The 18,961-nt window shown below is 47.6% G+C and overlaps 1 protein-coding gene across 1 annotated transcript in view; it reads left to right on the top strand.

The window, feature by feature from the left end:
* The first annotated feature begins 4,594 nt into the window (after nucleotides 1-4,594).
* SLC1A4 (solute carrier family 1 member 4) overlaps nucleotides 4,595-18,961 on the top strand; it is a 33,277-nt gene continuing 18,910 nt past the window's right edge. The window contains exons 1-3 of the mRNA XM_066177743.1: nucleotides 4,595-5,121; nucleotides 14,039-14,081; nucleotides 15,198-15,260. Coding sequence (XP_066033840.1) covers nucleotides 4,595-5,121; nucleotides 14,039-14,081; nucleotides 15,198-15,260 — 633 coding nt within the window. The remainder of the gene's footprint in view (nucleotides 5,122-14,038; nucleotides 14,082-15,197; nucleotides 15,261-18,961) is intronic.

The raw sequence follows: 18,961 nt of genomic DNA on the forward strand, positions 1-18,961 counted from the left end.
GTAGCTATGCATGGGTGGCTGGTCCCACAGCCAGCTTGCAATGAAGTGAGCAGGCCAGGGGCACTGGGAAGAGCTGAGGAACACATCTCATGTTCCTCCCAGATGCAGGCAGAGAGGATTTTTGCAGAGGGGCTGGAGTCTGTCCAAACTGCTTGGCATCCCAGGCCCAACAAAGTCTTCTTGCCAAACTAAAGTCTGCATACCAAGAAAGTGCTCCAGGTCTTCCTGCCACAGCTCACATGCTGTGGCTCTTCTGAGAACTTCATCTTGCTCAGTAGAAAACAAGATGTCTCCCACGTGCTCTTCATGAATCCTCCTCAGAAGAAGGCCACACTGTAGTACAGCCCCTTAGGACACTGCAGGCTGTCCAGCACATCTCCTTTGGGATGTTTGGGAGCACCTTTATTCATGCTTCTTGTGAAAAACATGAATATAAAATGCAACTCCTTCCTGCCCTTATCCCTTTCATCTTGTTCCCTCCTCTCCACCATGCCTTTGAGGCATCAGTCTTCAAACTACTTCAGATCAAAGCAGTTGCAGGAGATGACTGATGGATGAATTATCTCCAAGCCTATGTTCCTATTGCTGATGTTCCTATTGGGTCTCCCAAGAACAGAGAGCAAACAGCAGCCAGACCCAAGGAAAAAGCTGTAGACAACCTTGGCCAGTCTTAGGAGAGGGAAATAGCAGCAGGAAGACAGGGAAGTGGAGGTGGAACAATGAGTGTTCTCTGCTGCTATGCAGGTTTGTAGGAAATGTGGCCTGAGGGCTACTCTAACCTGTGCCAAGTGCTGAGACTTGTATGTATCAGGCAGGAGACTCAGGAAGCTGGAAACAGCTCTTCGAAGGCCTTCCTCTCCTCCCCTAGCAAAGAAATTCAAATCTGATCTCTTCCAGTCTTTGCATTGACCTTCCATAGATGTGGAAAACAATCACCTCTGTTTCCTAGGGGCATTAAAGTCCTTCATTTCTTGGAGGCCACAGCTAGATTACATAGACCCTATTATAAGCATCCATCTGCACTGATGTGGAGGTGAAATATAGAAGGGAAGGACCTGATTCCCTTAGAGCCATTAAGATTTTTTCATTCCTTCCACTGCGGCCTGAATTTCAAATACCTGCCATCAAAAACTGATGTCAGGTTGGATTTGACTGGAAAACAACATGACATCTTCTTTCCTGGGCCAGTGGTGAAAACTATTTATATTGCCTGTTTTTTCATTGAAAGCAAAAGGATTATTTAAAATTTTATTTAAAAGTAACTGGTTGTGTGGGGTGTTTGTTTGTTTTTGCTTTTTTTCTGATTGTTTTGTTGTTGTTGTTGTTGTTTCATGATCCCTCTGCTGATTTCTGGAGGAAGCACCCGAGCCCTGTGCAGGTGAAAGCCACTTAAGCCAAATAAAGAATCTTCAGGTTCCAACAGGGAATGTCAAAATCCCTAATTTAGAAGCACCAGCGGGGTGGACATTGGAAACATGCAGACTCACTCACTGGAAAGCTCCCAAGATCTACAAGCGCTGAAATGAAAACATGACACAATGGATCAGTCAACAATTACTACTGAATAAGCCAGCAGGCTTCAGGGTTAATCACTGCAGCCATCCATGAACTCTCACGGGGTGGAAAAACAGTTAAGCTTTGCCTAGAACTTCTTTGGGATGATGTCCATTTGTATGGTGGGAGGCTCACGTGCTCTGTCATCCTCTTGTTGGCAAAAGCGTTGTCATCTGGAGATGTGTCAAGAGAGGAAGGATAACTGTTTGGATCAGTATTTGAATCAAAAAAATTAAGAGGGGGTCAAGGTCAGTCCCACAAGAACATGGGAGGATACTCCAAGAGAGAAGGGGTCTACTGCCATATGGTGGAAAAGGTTCTGTGTTAGATCTTGCTCTGGTCTCATACACGCGCTGCTATCCATGAGTTTTCTAATTTAATACATTCTTCTTGTTGACACTTCCCTGAATTTCTCCCCTTGGTTTCAGTTTGCACAAGGGAAAAGCATTTATGTTCGTTGTTTGGTTTTAGAATCTTTTCTCAACACGGAATAGATTTCCATATTCTTATGTTTATTTTCTAATTTTGTGTTGTCATTTCTTTTCTGCTTTTCTCTTCCCCTTTTCATGCGTAAATGGAAAGAAAAAAGGGTGAGATCAGGAGAGAATGGCAGGGAAAAATGTAAGGAAAAAATGAAGCATGACATTTTCACAAGGAATGCTCTGAAAATATTAATTAAAAACAGTTTTGGAAATCTTCTAAATTCTTCTAACCATTTTAGAAATCTCCATCTTCTGGAGAAAGAAACAATTACGTTGAACAATAACTTGTTTATTATTCACAAACCTATTTGCAGAAAAAATTTCAAACCTGATTTTAAATGATCTACATATTTTTTTTGTTCCTTTTGAGGTTTGTAGAATTGTACGTCTTTAAAAGTGTTTGCAGGCACTTGTTTTCCTGTTTAGTCTGTTTCCTATCTCCGCTGATTTGACGGGACATTGATTCACAGACTTCCACAAACCAAGTGTTACTCAAAGGGAAAATTATCAGGAGAAAAAAAACCCCAAAATCAACAAGAATTTGCTGGTATCACGAGTGTAATTTTAGTGCAAGAGCAAATCAAGAATTTTCATCAAGCTCTAAAAGTGGATGGTGGTGGACACAACTGCTTGTCAGTGGTGTTGTCACCTACTTAGACAATTCCCAGGAGCTCCAGCCATGGTATAGCGATCTTCAGGTCTATCCATGAGATTGGGAAGCAGAAAAGTCTTATTAAATCAGGATTATTGTCCCATCACACCCCGTCAGCCCCTTTAATTAGTGCAGTCTACTCGAAAAGCAGATGTACGGCTGGTTGTTTTCACAGCGTGTTTTCTGCTAGGCTGTGCTTTGCTGATGTCAAGGGAATGAAGTGAAATGGAGCCCCTGACAGTGTCCAAACACCAGCTGGAGCTCCTGGAAGTGCCCTTGTGAGCAAACACGACAGTACTGCGCCCACGAGGCTCCTGTGGGTTTGAAAGCCCCACGCGCCCTTTTATCAGCCCCATGTGTTGTCACAGAAAAAAAGCTGCCGCTTTTGGCACATCCCGGGTGTCACGCCAGGTACTGATCAGGGTGGTCAGGGCCATTTCAGACCCAAGCGATGAGAAGATCTAAAAGGCTCAATCTAATTCCTGTGGCTCATTTGTCTACGGAGAAACTAAAGCAGCTGCTCTGATATCTGAATAAACCAGAACTTCTCATCTTTGTAGGGATTTTTTCTCATATCCCGTTTCCTCGAGCTGTAACACATGAGCCACCAGGATCCATCTATCTACAGCTGTCTGCTCCTCAGATATCCAGCTTGTGGGGTCGGACCTGGGTTTCCTCAAGGAAGGGTGCTCAGAGTCCCTGTGTCCACATCACCCTGTCCCTGCTGAACCCATGGACCTGCGAAATGTCCTCGGTTGTGCGGACAGGGGACACAGAACCTCCTTGAGAGGTTCCTGGAGAGGAGAGGGGGACGCCGAGGGCACATGTGAACCCCACCGAAGGGGACAAACGTGTGCGAGTTGTGAAAACATTGAGGAGGTCTCTGAAGGGACATGTGAGCTGTGGGAACACTGCTGGGGATGCCCGTGAGCCACGGGGACACTGAGGGGACGTGATTGAACCACGAGAACGTGGAAGAGGACGTGATTGAACCATGAGAACACGGAGGGGGACATGTGTGAGCCGTAGGGACACTGAGGGGGCATGGGTGAACTATGGGGACACTGCAGGGGTGTGTGCGAACCATGATGACACTGAAGGGGGACAGTGAGGGGACACGCGTGAGCCACGGGGACATGGAGGCGAACACAAGGGACACATGTGAGCCCGGGGACACCGAGGGGATGTGACTGAGGGGACGCGTGCGACACTACGGCGGTGCGTGCAAACAATGAGGACACTGAGGGGGGACAATGGAGGGACGAGTGTGACCCACAGCGACACGAAGGCGGGGACCCTTGTACACTCTGTCACACCCGAGGGGTGTCGTGTAAACTGTGGGGAGACACTCGCGATCCGTGGGACACGGAGGGGACCTCCAGGCCACGGAGGGGCCGGGGGCGGGCCGGGGGGCCCGGCGGGTCCTGAGGGGACCATGGCGCGGAGTCAAGGCGGGCCCGGCGGGCCCTGAGGGGACCATGGCGCGGAGTCAAGGCGGGCCCGGCGGGCCCTGAGGGGACCATGGCGCGGAGTCAAGGCGGGCCCGGCGGGCCCTGAGGGGACCATGGCGCGGAGTCAAGGCGGGCCCGGCGGGCCCTGAGGGGACCATGGCGCGGAGTCAAGCCGTGCTCTGAGGGGACCATGGCGCGGAGCCAAGGCGGGCCCGGCGGACCCTGAGGGGACCATGGCGCGGAGCCAAGCCGTGCAAGGCAGGCTCTGAGGGGACCACGGCGCGGAGTCAAGGCGGGCCCGGCGGGCGGGCACGGGGCGGGCCGGGGGCTCGGCGCTCCCTCCCCCGGGCGGGGCCGGCACCGCTGCCGGGCCGGGGCGGGGCGGAGCCGCCGCTCAGTCCGCGCCTAGAGCGCCGCGCGGTAGCGGCACACGCGGGGCCGGCGCTCGGAGCGGCATGGAGGAGGCGGCGGCGGGTGAGGGCAAGGCGGGCCACGGCCGGAACGGCCACGCCGAGGGCCCGGCGGCGGAGGAGCGGCGGGGCGGCGGGGCCCGGCTGAAGGGCTGCCGCGGGTTCCTGCGGCGCAACGCGCTGGTGCTGCTGACGGTGTCGGGGGTGGTGGCCGGCGTGGCGCTGGGGGCCGCCGTGCGCGGCGCGGCGCTGGGCCCGGCGCAGATCGCCTACCTGGCCTTCCCCGGCGAGCTGCTGCTGCGGATGCTGCGCATGGTGATCCTGCCGCTCGTGGTCTGCAGCCTGGTGTCGGGCGCCGCCAGCCTGGACACCCGCTCGCTCGGCCGCCTGGGTGGCATCGCGGTCGCCTATTTCCTGGGCACCACGCTGCTGGCCTCCGGCCTGGCCGTGGCCCTCGGCTTCATCATCCGCCCCGGCGCCGGTGCGTCCGCGCTCAACACCCAGCTGGAGCTGCAGGGCGCGCTGCCCACCACCAGAAAGGAGACGGTGGACTCCTTCCTCGACCTCATCAGGTGAGGCCGCCCCGCTCCCCTCCTTCCCCCGCCCTCCCGCCGCTGGAGGATGATGACAGACCCGGCAGTATTGCACGCTTCAGCTAAGGCTGGGGAGCCCTCCTTCATCATCTTATCCTCCTGCATCTTCTCATCTTCCTGCACCTTCCGCTCGTTTTTCTCCTTCTCCTCAACCTCCTCCTTTATCTTATCTTCTTTATCTTCTTCATCTTACCATCCTCCTCATCCTTATCCTGGCTTCTCCAGAAGCAGGGCTCTGTGCCCAGGTACCCTCAGCCCGGTCAGCTGTAGGGCTGCATGGTGCTCTGGCTTCTCCCCGCTTTGTTTTTAATTTTGCCCGGGTGGCTGCGGGGATGAGTCGAGGCTTGCTCGGAGTTTTGGGTGCCCGGGCCCGTTTTTTGGTTCTGCCTGAAGGGAGAGCGGCTCCTGGGCGCTGGCTGCAGGGCAGGCTTTGCCTGGCACCTTCCCCTGCCCTGCTGCCTGTTGTTGCCTGTCTCCTGCAGGCAGGGCAGGGCTGGGCAGCTCTGCTCATCACTCACACACACCTTTTTCTTGAATTCTCCAACACTTTACCCAGTCTCCTCACCCAAATGCCTGCCTGCCTCTTGGAGTGCCCTCCTGTAGGTGTGGGCATGGAAACACAGCCCTGTAATTCCATGGAGGACATGGCCTAAACATCATCCAGTGTGAGGCTGCTCTGTAGGTTCGTGAGCTTCCCGTCCCACCTCTGCATCTTGCAAAGACAAGACTTGCATTCCCCAAAATCTGTCTGGAAACAAAGCTTCCACTTCTAGTCAGATGACAGTGGTTGTGTGTATTTTTACTCCTCCTTGCAAAGTCGCAAGCTTCGCCTTTTTTGTTTTTCTCAAAGCCCGTGTCTTCTTGAGATCTGTCTGGCTTTTTAAATAAGATCAGAGCACACAGACAAACGAGGCGGGCATCCAGATGGTGCTTTGAGCATTGGGCTTCCAACTGCATTTCCTTGTGCTTTGCGCCCAGGTACAAACACAAGAATAAGGGAGGTGACCTGTGTCACAGTGAAGTGGCTGAAAAGTTGAGCTGAGTGGATATCCTGGTAGTTACAAAGCCGAGTGGGGTTTTTTATTGTTATTTTGATTGTTTGCTTTGCTTTTATGTGTCCAGTTTTTCAGCTGAGATACTTTTTTTTTTTTTTTCTCTGTCTGGACAAGTGGATGTGGCAACAAAGATAAAAAGACTTTCTAAAAAAAATAAAAACCAACCAACCCCAAACCCAGAGCTGTATTTACAAATTCAGGTTAATGTCCTTTTCTCCCCCTGAGACAAGTATGTTCCCTTTGGACAGAGAGTAAGTCTGGTTTGTTCCACTGGCAGCCCTGTACTCAGTGTCCTCAGCTCACCTCTCCCTCTTAAGAACTGACAATTAAGGATCTTTCTTAAGGACCAGCAATTCCTGACAGCATTGTTAAAAAGGAATAGCAGGACAACGGGGAGTAGGTAGTCTGGCTGTGGTGGTGATAATGTTGTTGAATGGAGGGGAGGGAGGTGAAGGAAAATTCCCAAAAAGAAAAAAAAAGGAGTAGGGACACCTGGGAGAGTTGGAAAGATCCAGCACATCCTGGCGTGGCTGCTATACCTGGTGTCACATCCCTGTGTCACCTGGCTGCATGGAGCAGGATGGAGTTGAGGAAGAGGCCAGGGATGTTCTGGTGAGCTTCAGGCTGTGGGAAATATTTAAAGGTCAGAGCAGACAGCTCTTTCTTGGTCTGGTCTGTAAATGCAGGTCCAGAGTTCATCTTCAAAGGGGTTATGATGGCCGTGGGATTGAGTCCCTGGTTCCAAAGTAGGGCTCATAATGATGAGGCTTGGGCAAAACCTGGTGGGTTGCAGACGAATTTCCTTCCAGGAGAAGAGGGGACAGGAACTTTCCCACAACTCGTGTATGGGGAACTGTGAACACTTTTTTTTTTTTCTTGGAACCCCAGGGGAGGGCTGTTGCAGCCACACTGTTGAACAGTCAAGTTGTTACAGCAGTGACAGTGAAACCCAGTCCAGTTTGGGCACAGCCACCACTAAAACTTTCAGTCTTAGCACAAATCGCTGACAGACTGAGGGCTGGAGAGAGTGTGTGATTTTCAGGAAATAAGATCTCTCTCTCTCTCTCTGCCGTGTGCTGTTATTTTTTTAACTGTTCTTGAAAACGTGGGTGTTTTGGTTTGAGCACTGAACTTGGTCCCTGCTGTGATGGAACTTAGTAGAGTAACCTCATCCTGAGATAACAAAGCCTTGGTTCTATAGTGCCTGGAGGGTTGAAATGATTGCTTTTTGCATGGGTGGGTCTTGCAGCATCTTGCTCTTTGCTTCTCCTTTTATCTCCTTTGGCCATGAAACTTTCTATTAGATGCAAGAAAACTCTGGTTTCAGTTGTGGCACAAGACTGACTGTGTCCTTCAAGGCTTCGCTGCTGCTTGGTTTCACAGGAAAGGTAAAAATGAGTTGCAAATGGGTAAACTGAGTCCCCCTACAGCACTGAAAACCCATGTAAAACATGACCCAAGGAAGAAACAGCAAAGATGAAATCACAGCTGTGTGTCACTGTTTGGTTCTGCAGGTCACTTCTGCCTTTGGGAAGTCTATTCGGGAATGACCAGAGATGTTGCTTTTCATGGTTGCAGTGATGTCTGGAAGCCAACTTAGTTCTTGGTTTTCCTTTTCAAAGTTTAGAGCTTCCCCGCAAACATGTGTCTAAGGCATGGAGAAACAGCCTCTGGAAAAAAGATTTATCTTGGGCTTCGGGATCAAATGAATGATGACTCACTGGTGAACCCAAAGGCTGTCTCTGTTTTATTTTGTCCATTGGCCATAACCTCCAGGTCTGATTTGTCTGGCTGGAAGTGCTGGAGCACCCTCTTGGTTTCCCTTCTGGCAAGAGCTAGAGGCAAGCCAGCCTTGAGCATGTCTGGTCAGGGCTTAGGCACACTGTCCTCTGCCTCAGGACATGGGATGGGGACAGCAGAGATGTCACAAAGTGTTTTTGTGCCCCAAAGCAGGGATGCTGGTGGCTCATCTCAGCTCTGTCAGGTGTGGAGCTTCCTAAAGAGGAGCGTGGTCCAAGGCAGTCACCGTGGGAGGGGATCAAGCAAGGGTTCACAGCAACTTCCTCAAGGCTGATGGCTTTACAGAAAGCACCCAGAAAGTGCGGTGTTCCCTGAACTCAAGGCAGGAAATCAAAATTCCTTAAAATCTGTCAGCAGAAGATGAGGGGAGTGAAAGAAAAATTTAGAATTTCTGGGGTTTTTTTCCCTTACTTTTTTTTTTCCCTTACTCGTTTAGTTGGTGGAGAAGATAAAGCAACAGAGAATAAAGAGAGCTCGTGAGCTTGATTGTGAAGTGGTTAGCTCTGCTTGTGCCGCTCGTTGGAAAGCAGTTGAAGCAGCAGGATGAAGTGTTTTGCAAGAATCTATTGATCTGTTAACACTTTCGATGGGCAATTGTCAAGACTGAATGTTTCAATAAGGTCAGAGTTTTGTTCTAGCTCTGATTTATATTTGCTGATTCAACAAAATTGAACAGTTTCACAGGAGCCTATTGATCCTGTCAAAATTTCTATCAGTGGGTGATCGTGGCGTTTCATTTCAGCGGGGTCAAATGTTTTGCTGTCATTTTTTACAAAGGACTTAAGTAGAAAATCTCACTCATCAAAAAAGGAACACTTCAACAGGGTATTTTACACTCCGTTCTTTTTTTTAGTGGAAAAAGGGATCTGAAACAGGCTATCTTTGCCCAATTTTGGGATGAAAACATGTTTTGCAACTGTGGAATTGGCTTTGGGGAAGGGAATTCTGCTTTTAATCCAACCCTAGCTGTAACAGTCCGGGAAGGGAAGGAGGTAATCCCTGTTGTTTTTTTTTTTTATAGGAAGAGTGCACAGAGGTCCACACGTCTGCCCCAAGCAGTAAGGTCAGGGTTTCCCAGTTTGCCAGGCAAATCTGCAAAAACTGTTTAAATTTTATTGCTTCTCAGTGCCCTCTCTGTCTCTCTGCCAGATGTTACCTGCTGAGCTGCCACAGGGAGCACCCACAGCGAGCTCATGCCTTTGCTCTGAGTGTCTTCAGATCCACAGGGAAGGCAGTCACCCAAAACCAGCAGCCATGGAGGGCCATCCCTGAAATCCCAATGTGGAAAGACAGCAAAATGTGACTGTTAGAAGAGGAGGGGGGGGGAGATGCCACCTTTGAAATTCATAAGTAGAAGAAAAAGTGTCCAGGCAGTGGCTGCAGTTACACCAAGAGGCAGGGTGACCTCTGGGTTTGAAGCTGGTGGCTGGTTCTGAAAGTGAAGGAAACTGTCCCACTTTCCTTGTGTCACTTTCTGAGTCTGGAATCTCTCTCAAAGTGCAGGGATTGCTGACTGAGTTTTGTGGGAAGAACTCTCAGTGTTTTCATTCATGTGGCTGCACTCTCTGGCAGGGCTTTTCTGAACGTTTCTGCTCTTTTAATTTGTTCCTTATATTTGTTACCTTTTACTACTGACTCCCTCCCAGTTACATTTTACTTTCCAAGCATCAAAAAATATAGACTGGACCATTAAGGCAAAAAAGTATCAAATATCTGCTATAAGTAAATACATTTTCAAGTTTCTCTTTACTAAAACAAACGCACGCACTCACAAATAAGAGTATGTGCAGGGCATGTGCTGTGCATCCACATACCAAAAATCAGATGAGGAAAATTGCTCTGTAATACTGAATGAAAATCTTGGGACAGAAAGAAAAAATGAAAGTACTGGAGGAATTTGAACTGGGCTCTGGCATTTTGCCACAGATGGCAATAAAGCTGCTGCGGGTGGACTTGTACCATTGGAAAAACCCCTGAAAACTGGAGATAACCAACACAGAATATTTTTTGTAGACTTCCCCGAAAAAGTATGGTTTTGGGCAGCAAGGTTTTTGGCCTCAGAAGTGGAACCTTTTTGTAAGAAGCAATGCAAGAGGAATGCATAGTATTTTAGGGTTTCATTCCATTTGCCTGGAGTTCCCTTCACACTTTTGCTGCCAGGGCAAGGTTGTTTCCAGAGCTCCAGCAAACGAATAGTTTAGAAACAGTTGTTAATAATAATCCCTTGCACATACAATGGAGGAGTTCCTGTGTCATCCTCATCCCACTGCTGGAAAGATACAGGAGCGTAAAGAAGAGAGCAGTTCCACCATAATATGCAAATGGAGAAGGAGCAGAGTTACAGAGTCTCCCTCTGCCAGCTCCGGGTTCCCTTAGTCGTCTGGGATTCCCAAGAGTGGATGCTGCAGCTAAACTAAGATTTCTGTTACAGCAGAAATGCAGTGGGATCTTCCTGGGGACTAATGGTCTGTTTCTGACGGTTAGGAGCAGCTTTTCAAGGGAAGAAAGGTGCATTTATGCAGCTGTGCACAGGGAGATGGTGTGATCAGCACGGTCTTCAAGCCGGAAATACGCAAACACTGTAACACCTGCCCTTGGTGCTGCTACTTTCTTGTTTCTGTTTTAAGAGGATCTGAGGGAGGGGTGTTTTCTCACGCTGTGCAGTTGCATGGAGGTTTCCTGGCTCAAACCAGCTGTTGCTTCAGCCCCAGGACACAGCTGTCCCCCTTGGCAGCTGTCCAGTGGATTTCTGATATGGCTTTTTTTGGGGACTGTCTGTGCAACTTGCAGCAGGCAGAGAGAGGCTTTCCTGGCAGGTGCTTGGTGAGAGGAGTAAAGTCTCTCTGTGCCACCTGCTTCAATTTATGGCACAAAGGAGTTGGGGGTGTGTGTGTGTGGAGCGAGGTGCTGGCAGCAGTGGGAGCACCTGGGGTACAGGCAGCACAGCTGTCCCTCTGCCACGGTGTGTTATTGGCCTGTCTCATCTGTGCCACATGCAGCAAGTTTTGTCTCCCTGCATTTGGGGCCAAGGCTGTCTGATCCCACACTGCTGTGCAGGGCTCTTTATCACCCAGAGCCAGGGTTTGGCCAGTGCCGTGTTCCTGTGATAATCCACATGTGCTTCAGAAGGGTGACTGTGTTCTCTGGCACGGGGCCGTCAGAAACAGCCAACAATCCATCCAACCACCTTCACGTTTGATACAGGCACTCAAAGCACAAAAACCTTCTAAACTTCTGGTCCTCGAAGAAAAGCCAGCTGGCAGATGCCCAGATTTCATTTGCATGCCCAATTACCCAGCTCATCAGCTTTCCCTTCTGTTGGTTCACCCTCACAGGAGGGATGTCCACACTCGCCCACGCAGCTCCTCTGCCCACAGGGACAGAGCTGTGTCTGGGCTTCTGTGGTGGGTGAGCTTCACCTCAGCAGGTGTGAGGAGCAAACCCTGCAGGCACAAGTCCCTGATGGGCCCAGGCAGGTCACCAGCCAGCTTTTATCCCTCCCCGACGCACGCAGCATCTTGCCCCGTTTTTTAGGCACTGCGGTGGTGTTCCTGCACAAATCCATCCCAAGGTAAGAACTTGTGATCCAACCCACCTGTAATTAAAGTTGAATTTAATTCACATGCTGACTAATCTTAGGTGAGCAGTAAAGTGTAGTCTGTGCAGACTTTGTGTCTGTAAGGTAACCCATTTTATTTATTGGTTCCTTTTTATGACCCGACACATTTTGGTCTTAAGCTTTGGGATTTGAAACAGGAGCAAAACATTATTTGATGTGATTTTGGTATTTTGCAGTCAGGTGTACTTAGAGATTGGATTGAACAGAACATACAACTCCTTCTGAGCTTAAGATCCAAACTTTTTACTTGGCAAATTGTCAAGTCTTGCAGCTGGTGCTGGAGGAATAAAGAAGTGTCTACTCTTGGTTGCTCTTTAGCATTATTCACACTTGAAGTAAGAACCTGCCCCTTGCCTTGCTGTAATGGAGTTACTGGCATCACTTAACTGTGCTTTAAGTATATGCTTGGAGATAAGTTAATGTTTAGTTACTGAGGCCCATGCCTGACATACTGTGCAAATTATGGAGGGTTTGGTTTCCTGGCCACATTTAAACATTGGAGAATCGTGTTGTTTAGGCTTTAGGATTGCTTCCTTTGGTTTTGTTTTCATCAAGATGGAAAAGCTGATTTAAAGAGAAAAAATAAAAAAAGAAGAATTGATTTCTGGTTGGTTTTCAGTCTTTTTTTCATCTCTTTGCTTCTTCAAAGTCCAGTCAGTTCTTTTTTTAAAAAACGTAATCATCCTGCTATGAAAAGCTGGAAAGAAATATCCTTCTTTTCCCAACAGCATGAGCCCATTTGTATATGTGATATTTTACTCCTGATAAAAGCAAGTTTGCTTTTACTTTACTCGAGGTTTTTTTATTCACCAGAGAGTTCCAGCTGTGCAAGAACTGAAGCATGTTAGCTGTTCCATTGATCTCATTTGACCAATTCTTTAAGGTCTTTGCGGAGTGAGAGCTCGATCTCCTGCTTTCAGACACACACAGCTGTACTGTCAGCTTTTGAGGAGAAAAAGTTGCTGTTTCTTTCATGCTTGGTGGAATGGGGACTCCAGAAGACAAATTATTTTTGGAGCAGTCCTCCTAATACACTTGAAGTGCATCAGAGAGAGAGAGAGAGAGAGGCTGAGGTATTTCATAGCAGACAGGTGTTTGATAAGTTCCATGAACTTTACAGTTGCTGTCAAGGCTATGGGAAAACTCCCTGTGTGGCAGGAGAACGGAGCCATGCAACCAAAAAGGCCAAAGTCCTTATCTGGGCCACATTTTAATCTCCCTCTTGCTTTCAAGGATTTGACTCTGCTGCTCCTTTTCTTGCTCTGGTTTGGATTTGCACGTTCCAGGGCGTTTGTGGAATGACCACAGCCTGGTTTAATGTTTGCCTGGGTAAGTATGGCAAAAATCAGGGGAAGTTAGCAGGGCACAGCCTGGAGGGAGCTGCAGTGCAAAGAACAAAGGATGGGGAGCTAACTAACTGGCTCTGGGTAAGGTCTTTGGTTTACTCACCATAAGAGCTCTTGTGTCTCTGCGATGCCTTCCACTGGCAGTACTTTCAGCTCATACCCATCACTTTCCTGCCCTCACAAACTGGGCTCCTGCCATAACCCCAGAGATCAGCTTTTGTTCCCGTTTTCCTTTCTGACACAGAAAACCAAGAGCTGTCATTTGGCTTGGGGAACACGTGCTCTTTGCCCATAAAGGGGAAAAAGGAATTACAGCATTAAAACCAACTATAAGATACCACAAGAAGCTTGGGAGCATGCCCTGCTTGGCCCAGTTCACTATTTTGGTTTCCTGTATGCAGATACATACTGGATGGTCAGAAAGAGTGTACATCACTTTGCATGCTGTCCTCTCTGCACTAACCTGATGCTGGATTGGCATTTCTGTGTGAAGGCAGTGCTGGATTCAGATGTTCCACAGGAGTTGCCTGTATTTCCATCTGTGTTGTCTAAGCCCTTGCAGAGAAGTCTGGCCAGTGATGTTGTTCTGCTCTGCCTTGGTGGTCAGGGAAGCTGCCTTGCTGTGCTGAAGGGTTAAGCCATTCTCCTAAGTGGATTTTGCTGATTGGATTGTCCTTCACGTTGATGCTGTGAGCGAAGTGTCATCACATGAGCAATGTTAAAAACCTGCCTGACGCTGGAGGCCATAAGCTGGTGCTGCAGCTGGCGTGGCTGAGCCAGTTTCTGTAGCCACTGGGCCATGGGTGTGTGTAACCAGCACTGTGTGTGATTGCCTCTGGTGGCCCTGCCCAAAGGGTGAGGTGTGGCACCTGTCATCTCTTTCATGTGTGCCAAGGAAGGTGGCATCCACACCTCTGCACACATAGCGAGCTCCACGCTGCTGGAGTGTCTTCTGTGCTGCACACCTCACCAGTGCCAGTGGGCTTGCCTTTGGAAAAGGAATTCTGAGAGTAATTGGTGCAGTCATTTAAGAATTTCTCCATGACCTAGTTAATTTTCTTGTTTGTCTTTTCCAGGAACCTGTTTCCTGCAAATCTTGTTGCCGCGGCTTTCCGAACGGTAAGATCTGTGTGGACTTTGGACATGAGCTACAGTGCATAGGCACTTGTATTGAAAGAGGACTAGAAAGATGGTGTAGAAAATACCAGGAGTTAATTTAGAAGGTAGGGTTTTTAAAAACACATGATATAGTCGGACTTCCATGGCAAATGATTTGAAAAATATTCTTCAAACAAAAGGATATTCAAAGCCCATCTTTTCTACCTTCACCAAAAATGCTCTTTAAATTTTGGGTGCCACGTTGGGCAGCAGTGGCAGTCCCGCTTTGTGCCAGGCTGCTTACCATTTTGCAGGAGCTGGCTTTGAGAATCCTTTGGCTATGTAGTTCAGAGCTGGGCTCAGAACTGACAAGGCTGAAGACCTTTAGGCTCCCATGTGTGTAAGCATTACCTGTTGCCTGATGCTTTTATTCAGTAGTTTCCACTGTATCCCTTGCTGGATTAATTACTCAGCCTGGTTTCTCTTCCAACAGACACTATGTGTGGTGGGATGGTAACTGGCACCAGAACATAGCGTGGTTTAAACTGATAGATAGGAGCTGTAGGGCTCCAAAAAAGATTTTGATTTAGTTCTCAATGCTAATTTTATATGTCAGGATAGGGAATGTTGAGAATATTGACACAGAGCAGAGTGAATCTTTATGATACAGGAGCAGAATAATAGCTTTTGCCTTCATGGTGTTCTGTTGGTTTGCTTTTGTATCAAAACCAAGGGCAAACTCTTAAAATCAAGTTCCATTTTGCGTGAATATGTAATACAGCACAAGTCAATATTCCATGAGCAAAACCAGAAGCAGTACAAAAATAACCCTATGAAAATGATGTTTTGTGATGCCTCTAGTGTCAGGGCTGTGTGTGCACCAGGATGAAATAAAGCAGTCCTCTTCTCCTCTGTGCTGCTGTTGTCACAGGCAATTGACAAGGACAGAAGCTTTTCCTTCCCTCCTTTTAGATTTAAAGAAAACAAGCCCAAAGAAGTGCCCTGCTTTTGTGAGGTGTCTAGTTTGTTTATCAAAGTAAACTGTTGCCCTAGATTTTAGGTATTTTGCTGACAATTTTAATGCCTGCCTCACCATTTTTGTTTGGTTGTGGTTTTTTTTTTTTTTCTTACCTGCAGTATGCGACAGACTATAGGATGGTGCTCAGGAACACTACCTCTGGAAATGCCACAAAGGAAAAGGTAAGATCACTTCTCAGGTTTTTAAACAAATTGTTGTCAGTAGTGACCCTTGACACTTCATTTTTTTAGGCCATGCTTTCTTAGACTTGGTCTCACTTGATGTAAATTTTAGTCAGTCTGCCTAATGTTTCCAAATAACTTTCTGTAGACTTGGAACTAAATAGCAATCAGGCTGGCTGAGTATGTCCCTTAAACCTTATTCTTCATTAAGACTTTGGAGAAAATGAGGGTTTTTTCCCTCTACCCAAGGCTCTTAAAAAAAAAAAAAAAAAGAGTTTTGTTGGGTTGAGAATTTTTTCTCGTTGCTGAAATTTTGTTTGAAGCAGTAACAAGTGGTCTGAAGGAGTAAAAATTACAGACAGAACATTACAAATAGGCTACTGTTGCAATGGTGTCAAAAAGGGAGCTGATGTGTAGGTGTAGACAAAGTAGAGAGTGGTATCTTCCGTATGTGGATGGTGGGACTTCCAGAAATGCTCTGGATCCCACTGAATGTCATTGCTCCAGCAGACAGGGCTGTCAAATATGTTTATTATTGGCCAGAGCAAACATGTTGCAGGCCCAGCAATAATTACAGTTGTCTTACAAGCAGCATGCTGTGAAACAGACCCAGGGTCCCAGCCTGTGAGGTGTCATCTTGCTCTTGTGTGCTACCATGGGATTTTGGGGAGACTGGTCTGAGGAATTACTTTCAAGGTGGTTTTCTCTTCCCCAGGTTCACTCTGGCTGTCTGAGCTCAGTATCAGATGTTGGGTTTCTATGTTTTTAATATGGATTCCCCTGGGGCAAGAGACTTGTAAGGTTTGCATTTGTCATGGAAGGGCTCAGCTGGGGTTTGCCCAGCAGTTTGTAAAACTGGGAATCAGGGAAGAAGCAGGTTTTCCTCACCCAGAGGGACTCTGGAGCCTGTGCCTGAGCACATTACCTTTTCCTTGCCATGCATGAGGTGTGAGCAGGTGATGCAGCGCAGAGTGTTTGCTCCCAGCCCTGGGCTGAACTTTCAGCAGCCCTGCAGGCAGGGTGGCAGGGATGACGCACGAACTGAGCAGGGACAAAGCTGTGCCTTGCCTGGGAGCATCACAGGGTGAGCAGTTCCACTGGGGAAGGAGGCAGCTCCCCCTGCCCCTGTGCCTGCTGGATCCCATTAGCCCAGATCCACTCGTCACCCCGTGTGACACAGATGCAGTCGGTGACTGCGGAATCCCAAAAGAGCACTTTCTCCCTCTGTGCCCTTGTGTCCTCAGCCCTGCAGCTTTGTGCTGCTGAAACGCATTCAGGATGAAAGGCTGTAGCAGAGTGCACTTAGATTTGTGTGTTTGTTGCAGTTATTCGACGTTTAAGCAAGGGTAAGTGAAAAGGGGAGTAAGTCTTTTATTTATCTTCACTGTCAGGTTTGATGTGGGCTCCATAGCAACCAAGCATGGATTAAGGCTATATCCATATCCATTGGACAGAGTGCTGGCTGTCAAGTATTTGTTAATGCTTGTTCAACACCATCACGTTTCCCTAAGAGATAAGAATGCATCTTTTGGCCCTTTAAAATGCAGCATTATTTTTTTCATTTTTCCTCTCTCTTTTTCCTGCTTATCAGTCTCCTGTGCTATGTATCATCAGAAATAATATTCTGAATATGCCACTGGTGTCTGTTTTTGCCAACAGTTGTGATGATGTAAAGGTTATTTCTGCTATTTTCCAAAATCTTTTTTAAGTTGTTGGAGTAAAACCAGACTGAGCTTCTTTAATTCCAGAAGACGCCCTACTGTCTCTAGGGAAGAACAGACCAAACAAGAAGAGAGCATCATCTCAGTTTTGTTAGCTCACTTTCAGTGCTGCTCTGACCATAGTATTTATGGATAGATGAGGATTAGGTTTGGAAAGAAGAGTGTGATTTTTGGATATCACAGTGACAGAAGTTTGGTTCCAGGGGAATAAGATCATATTCCTATCTACTTTCTTCTTTCATCAGCAGAATATTTGAGTGAAGAGGAGAAGTGTTTTCCTTCAACTTCCCGTACGAATAGCGTAGAGCAAAATTTTCCATTGATTATATTTTCCCCCCACTGGTTAATAGGCCCAGTCTTCTCTTGCTGATGAAGTGAATAGTGGAACGTGTAGTTGTTTGCTCAGCCATGTCCTTTTTTGTTGTTTCACATGCTCACCTCATGTTTACCCAGCTTTTATGGCTACATCCTCTCTGTCTCTTTGGCAGCAAGACTTCCTGGGGCACAGTCTATCTCACTTTACCATCTGCAGCACAGGGAGCCTGGGGGGGCTCAGTTCCTCTTTGGACAGCAGTAAAAATACACAAACCAGTGGTTGCTCTTCTTCCTCACATCACATGGCTGCGTTTTCTTTTCAGCCACCTACTACTGGGACTGTTCAATGTCAGCAGTTGTTTCCTTGATAAGGGTTTTGTTTCAAGAGCTAAAAAACAATGGGATCTTCAGAAAGGTTCAAGGACCAGAAGAGCTCCATGGATCTTCCTAAGAGAATTCATAATTTCAGGCAAACAATAACACGTCCCATAGTTTGTCCAGAAACAAAGTCCTCATTAAAGCTGTTTTTGTTTGGTGTCCACAATGCTGCTTGGTTTGGCTGCCCCTTTGGGGTGATGCTCTCTTCTGTGAGAGCACAAAAAGGCTGTTCAGCATCTGCCAGTTTTAGAGGCTGGGATTGTGAGGATCTTCCGCTGGAGATTTTCTGCTGGACTCGTTCCACGTTGTGTCGCAGCGAGGTGGAATTCCCTGAGCGCTGCAGATCGTCCCCTGGATTTGCAGGGAGGAATTCCTTGCAATAAGTTACTGTTCTAGGCAAGTGGTGCATCTTCTGCCTGCATCTGCAGCGTTGGGAGGTGATGGTGAATGTTGTGTGTTGTAAAGAAATGGGTGAGAGAGAGAGAGAGCAAGGGGAGAAGCAAGACCTGAGAGTGGGGACAAGACGGCAGCAAATCGAGGGAGACAATTCACAAGCTTTTGGCAGTGGCACACACTGTCATTCTTCTGGTCACCAAGAGGTCAGGGAGTCCCCAGGTAACAAAATCTAGGCCTGAAGGGTTGGTGAGTGTGAGCTCGTGGAGAACAGCAGCAGCAGCAGTTACCACAGTGCTGGGAGCAAGGTGGACAGAGACCTCTCCAAGGGTGAAAGAAGACCATGTCCTGTCCTTCTGGAGAGTACAGAGTTTCTCCAGCAACATCCAGGTCAGAATGCTGGGCTCTTACAGCACTGAAACACTGAATTTCTGTTCCACAGCAAAGTTTTATACGTTTTTTTTTTTTTTTTTCCAAAATGGAAGCCAAAACAAAAGAGTATTCACTGGTTTTAGAACTTTTTTTTGGAGGAATGGTTTGAGCCCATTATGGTAAAATTCTGTCCCAGCTGAACTTTTTGTATTACCCCTGTATCAAATGAATCCAATATAAAATGATATATATTATAAAATTACATCCCATGTACACAGATGGTTTGTTTAATTAATAGGAGGGTGTATTTTTTTGTCTTAACACTGAGGAGTTTAGAGCTTTCAGTCACAAAAATCAGAACATAGTCAAAACTATCCAGACAGAAAAGTGTTAGTGTGTGTGACAGCATGTTTCTTTGGATACCTCTGGAGATATCACTGTGCTTCATGCTTAATATCTGTCCTTGATCTCGGTTCTTTCAATCAGGAATCAAATAAACAGTGGCAGCCTCGCCCTGAACAA

This window comes from Chamaea fasciata, unplaced genomic scaffold (assembly GCF_029207755.1).
Source record: "Chamaea fasciata isolate MVZ Bird 193981 ecotype frontalis unplaced genomic scaffold, bChaFas1.0.hap1 SCAF_3, whole genome shotgun sequence".
NCBI lineage: Eukaryota > Metazoa > Chordata > Aves > Passeriformes > Sylviidae > Chamaea > Chamaea fasciata.